This window comes from Nicotiana attenuata, chromosome 2 (genome assembly GCF_001879085.1).
Source record: "Nicotiana attenuata strain UT chromosome 2, NIATTr2, whole genome shotgun sequence".
In the NCBI taxonomy this organism is placed as follows: Eukaryota; Viridiplantae; Streptophyta; class Magnoliopsida; order Solanales; family Solanaceae; genus Nicotiana; species Nicotiana attenuata.
Window position 1 is genome coordinate 73,585,147 of NC_031990.1, and position 5,932 is coordinate 73,591,078.

General features: G+C 29.8%; 1 protein-coding gene across 1 annotated transcript; it reads left to right on the forward strand.

The window, feature by feature from the left end:
• LOC109223037 (palmitoyl-protein thioesterase 1-like) lies at positions 1,091–4,938 on the forward strand. Its single transcript, XM_019387300.1, has 12 exons — positions 1,091–1,286; positions 1,387–1,471; positions 2,327–2,378; positions 2,495–2,515; positions 2,632–2,685; positions 3,070–3,120; positions 3,244–3,297; positions 4,065–4,121; positions 4,209–4,247; positions 4,353–4,475; positions 4,573–4,665; positions 4,749–4,938. The coding sequence occupies exons 1-12, from the start codon at positions 1,190–1,192 to the stop codon at positions 4,890–4,892; spliced, it is 870 nt and encodes a 289-aa protein (XP_019242845.1). The 5' UTR covers positions 1,091–1,189; the 3' UTR covers positions 4,893–4,938.

A 5,932-nucleotide genomic window follows, 5' to 3' on the forward strand; every position in this document is an offset into this window, starting at 1 on the left:
CCTGGGGAAACATTTTACATTGCTGAAATAGTTTCTTAGGACAGTGCCTAGCACGACTCAAGCCAATTCGTGTGTATTCTCACAAATAATATTATTGCAGTATTATCATTTCCCTACAGTGTGTGTGTGTGTGAGAGAGAGAGAGAGTGTGTGTGTGAGAGAGAGTGTGTGTGTATTGTTATATATATGTAGATATTGTAAATAAAAAATAATCTAACAATAATACCGACCGAAATCGGTCGGTAAATTTTATATATATAAATTGATCTTGGGTGAAAAAATAAATTCAAATTTTCGCCTGAATTCGGTCGGTATACTTGAAATTTTTTAATTAAAACTTATTTTATTAGATAATATGCAAGTATGGCCAGGTCTTGGTCAAAGATTGACCAATTTCCGTCCGACATCGGTCAGAATTTTTACATGTGTCAGACGTAGCAGTGTTTCTTTGTTGTGGGACCACTATTTTCGACCGATGGTGTTCGGTATCTTTGTGAGAAATATTTTCTTTAACTTTTGCGACCAATTTACCTATTTTCCGACCGATTTCGGTCGATTTTTTTTCCGATCGATTTCGGTCGGTATTCTGTTGACGGTTTTTGATAATTAATTTTCTAGTAGTGAGTTACACTTGCGATTGTGTACTGAAATGTTGCTTTCCATTTGCTAAGATTATAAAAAAGTGATGTGTTTAGCTAGAAATGAAATAGTTCTAATCATTCCGTTTTAAGTTGAAATTTTGCTACTTGAAGAATTATGAAAATAGACCAAACCTTTCTTATTGAATGACGTAAAAATGAGAAATAACCAACTAATTTGGACCTATGGCTTTTTGGTACTCATTTTAATTATTTTTCTTTATTTGGCAGAAAATGGACGTTATGACAAAGGATACCCGATAAGACATTATAAAGCAAAAAAATCAAAGCACTAATTGGATACCAAATCAAACTCATCCAACAAAAGTGGAAAAATATTTAGAAAGAGGACGAATAAAGGAAATAATTTAAAATTTGTCCCCATACTGATTGCTTATATATCCAACTTACTAAAGCTGAGAATTCTGTAAATCCCTCCATTTCTTCTTTACAAAAGCTATAAAACAAAGAAAAAGCAGCTTATATTTAGAGAAAAAGAAAAAGAAAAAGAAAAAAAAAAAGACTAAGAAAGAGAAGAAGCTAATTAATCGATGGCTTATTTATGTTCAGAAACTTTCATTCTCTTTATAATCTCTATCTTCAGTTCCATATGTCTTTCATTTTCTACTCCTTTCATATTATTGCATGGTAATCTTTTTATATACTCCACTGTGTATTAGCATTTCATTTAAGTAATTTATTTTCCTATGGAAATGGAAATTAATTATGAGATAATTTTCCATGGCAGGGATTGGACAGTCGTGCAACGATGCAGCAACTACATTTTATACGTCACAACTCAGCCTCTTGTCGAAATCTAACGGATACTGCTTGTACGTTATTTGTACATCATGTCTCTTTACAATTTTAAATTAAGAATATAACCTTTTTAGTTCTCTTATGTGTAAAAGACAGATCTCTTACGTGTAAAAGTAAATCTTTTAAAAAAAAGGTTTAGGTTTATAAAACTAAAAATAAGTTTGCAGAGAGCCACAAAATTAAATTATTATGGTTATTATTTTACTGACATTTTCGACTACGGTTGAAGTGAGAAATACAAGTCGAGTTGAATTTTTACACCATAATAGTGTAACTCTTACCTATTACATCCGGACGCGAATCCATAATTCAAATTTAATAGATTTAATACATGCATTGAATTCATTATAATGTTAAAACTATGGATTCAGATCTAACAATTGTTAAAATTTTAATAGGTATATAAATATATATAATTTAATATTTAATATATTAACTATTTAATATATATATATATATATATATATATATATATATATATATATATATATATGAATCTTGCTAACATACTACATGAAGGTAGCAAGTTAGCAAGGTACCCAATTTTTTAATCCAAATTACCCCTAATAATGTTGTGTACGTAACAGGTTAAACTTTTGGTCTTTTTTCGTAAGTTAATATATACTCCATATCGAAAGTTATGTGTTCAGATGAAGCCATAAATTCTACGCTACATCTGCCTCTGATTAGATCATGTTATTTACTTTATCTTTGATGTTATCAAATTAGGCATACTATTTTGGAAAATTACATAATGTTATAGGTAATTTTAATCTAATTGTGTAAAACATTTTTACACCAGTGTACTAAAGTTAAATTGTTTTAGTTTATTAATGTCTGGAATTTTTTTTATTATTTTTTTTGGGTAGAGAAATTGGAAATGGAGCATTTGATTCTACTAGCATGCCTCTAGAAAATCAGGTAGTAGTGATTCTTATTTTTTCTCATTATTTCGATAGAATTAATTGCATAAAATACTTGTTCTCTTCATGAATTGTAATCCGTGCCTTTGTTTTTGCCCATACTGTACTTTGTAGGTTCAAATTGCTTGTGAAAAGGTAATGAGACATCACTAGATTATTCTTTTTGTTTCTTTTTTCAACTATACTTTTTAGATTAAAAAATAAATAAATAAATTGAAAGCCTATTAACAATGTCTGAAATTAAATTATAGGTGAAGGGAATGAATGAACTTCAACAAGGTTACAACTTAGTTGGTCTCTCACAGGTAAATATTCATCTTTAATCATAAATGTGTCTCCCTTACTTTTTCCTTTTTGTCTTCTTATTACTCTCTCGGTCTCAAATTATTTATTGTGTTTTTCTTTTACACATCCCTTAGAAAATATTAATTAGGAGGGACATTGGATTATTTTTACCCTTATTTTTGTCTTAAGATATAATCTCTCTTCATTAAATATTTATTCTATTTATGTTCTATATATAGAAAAAATAACTTTAAAATAGAAAAAATATATTAATTTTATCTGGAGCTTCCAAAATGACAAATAACTTGAGACAATTATTTTTAAAAATCACAACAGATAATTTGAGACGGAGGGAGTAATTGTGCAACGATCAATATTTTATTTATGGAAAATGTGTTTTTCAGGGAAATATGGTAGCTAGAGGGCTTATAGAGTTTTGTGATGGAGCACCGCCAGTGAGACTTTTATCACAATTATATTTTAACAATAGTTTATCTCTTTATGTTCATTATTTACGTTTAATAATTTTTGCATTTTGTGTTTTTTTTTTTTTTTTTTGGAACTTAATTGTGCCACAGGTCAAGAATTTTATCTCAATAGGTGGACCTAATGCTGGTGTTGCTGTCTGCACTGTATGTAATTCTATATCCATCCAAGTCGTAGTAATATAATAGCAGCAATAACGATAATTAAAATAATAGAGTTTATTTGCGTTTATAATGTAAAAACAAACCCAGTAATGCGGAAATTTGACTGCAATGGACCAACCGAGTATACAACTAACATGTTATCAGAGGCGGACCTACATTGATGGTTGAGGAGTCACGGAACCCCGTTAGTCTCGACAAAAACCCTGTATATATATCTTATAAATATATCTGCATACAGCTGGGACCCCTTAAATATTTTTGGTGTGTCTCCAAACACAAAGAGCAATCTAGAAGCATGGTTTTGTGGAGCGCTTAAGGTTTCTTCAACAATCACTTTTACAAAGTAGCGGATATCCGTCAACTCTTATCATCCAAGTACAAAACCACAAAACCACGCTTCTAGCTTGCCTCTTTGCGTTTGGGGGCACACGAAAAATATTTAAGTGATCCTAGTTGTATGCATATATATATATATATATATATATATATATATATATATATATATATATATATATATATATATATATATATATATATATACTGGTTTTTGTCGAGACTAACGGGGTCCCGTGACCCCTCAAGCATCAATGTAGGTCTGCCTCTGATAGTAACATATAATGGTGCTCCCGTCGTGCTCAAATCCTGGGTCCGCCTCTGCATGTTATCACAAGTTAAATATACGTAAATAGTATATAAATTATTTACATTGTTGGTGTAATATAAAATAACTTATGTTCTTTAATTAATAGGGTGGAGCTTGGTGTGCTGAAGCTGGTGGTGTTGGAATATACTCCGATTATGTTCAAGTATATTCTCTCTTTTCTTATTCTTTTACTTAATTTCCTCTCAATTTTTTCAAATGATTATCGAGTTTTTCATCTGCAAATCTTTAGGCTCATTATGCTCCTAGTGGCTATACCAAGCTTCCAAAAGTGAGTAATTAATTCTTTCTTATATATTTCTTTGGTTATATTCGTAAATATTAATTCTTAAATTGGAAAAAGATTATAATTTAATATTCTTTTTCTTTTTCTCAGGATATTGCTGGATATTTGAAAGGTTGTAGGTATCTACCAAAGCTTAATAATGAAATTCCTAATGCAACTAATCCCATTTATAAGCAACGTTTCACCAGCTTGAAGAACCTTGTACTTATCATGGTACATTTATTTTATCTCCACCTATATTTATTAATTCAATAATGTACTTTTTTTACTAAATAATCCCCTTTTTATTTTAATTTGAATATCTTTACAGTTTGAAAATGATAGTGTGATAAACCCAAAAGAAAGTTCTTGGTTTGGCTTTTATCAAGATGGAACATACTCTCAAATTTTGCCACCTCAACAGGTAATATTATTTTCCAATTTGCACCTTTTTAAATTAATAACCATGTTATATATTAGGAGTAAAAATATATATTTTTTTGGCAGACTAATCTTTATGTAGAGGATACGTTTGGATTACAAACATTGGATAAAGCTGGAAAAGTGAAGTTCATAAAGTTACCAGGAATTCACCTTGGAATGGATATTCAAGAAATGCAGCAATATGTTGTCCCGTATTTGATTGAATAAAGATGCTGCTCAAGTGGTCCACTGATTAAAAAAAAATTATAATTTATAGTGCTTTTATTTAATACTAATAATGTAAGTTTTAATTAAAAAATATTAAGAAAATTGATGTTTGAATGGAAACAAAAAGTATTAGGTTTGACCCTCTTATTTCGATTCCCTTCACTTTTTTGAAAGTAAGAGAGTAAGAAAAGGAAAAAGAAAAAAAAAAACAAGAAATTAATTTTTTAATGTAACGGAATTCTCTCCTAACAACTAGGAGGGTGTTTGGCTAAGCTTATAAGCTGGTCAAACTGGCTTATAAGTACTTTTTGGCTTATCTACGCGATTGGTAAAATTAAAAGTGCTTATAAGTTAAGTGCTTATAAGCCAAAAGGCATAAGTTGGTCTCCCACAACTTATCAAATTTCAGCTTATAAGCACTTTAGGTTTGACCAAAACATTTACTATTCTATCCTAAAATACTTCTATTTAGAATAAAACTCTTCGTATACCCAGTTCTTCAGCTGCTTATTATTAATTTCAGCACTTTTATCCAAACACGTAACTGCTTATTTTTTAAATCAGTTTCAGCACTTTAAAGTGCTTATCAACACCTAATGCTTATCAGCTACTCTAAATCAACTAAGCCAAACGGGCTCTAGTACTTTTTTTGTCAACCCTAAGCTTACTTAAATAATTACTTTATTTTTACTTTCTTGGTGATAGTTACTTCATTATCATAATTAAGCTCGTGGACTAAATATACTACAAGTCATTTATATGTACTACTGGTCCTCTCCTCTTCCAACATTTTGTTAAATGTTTTTTTCTTGGGAAAACTACATATTATAGCTGCTCCTAATATTAATAGCCAATAAAAATATATATTTTATATATGATATAGATATTTTTTGTATATTTAACTTGTAACCGTTTTCATAATTTCAAGTCCCACGAAAAAATTTAATGCCCAAGGAATCGGAATCAACAAATAACCATTTGTAGCGAAGGTGGACTCCATTATTCTCCGGTCAAGTTGTAGATAATTTCATATGGAGATT

Excerpts from the sequence above, each read along its gene's own strand:
- LOC109223037 (XM_019387300.1), top strand. The coding sequence starts at position 1,190 with ATGGCTTATTTATGTTCAGAAACTTTCATTCTCTTTATAATCTCTATC. Across the intron at positions 2,379-2,494 it reads GCATGCCTCTAGAAAATCAG|GTTCAAATTGCTTGTGAAAA; the intron begins GTAGTAGTGATT and ends TGTACTTTGTAG. Across the intron at positions 3,121-3,243 it reads TTTGTGATGGAGCACCGCCA|GTCAAGAATTTTATCTCAAT; the intron begins GTGAGACTTTTA and ends ATTGTGCCACAG.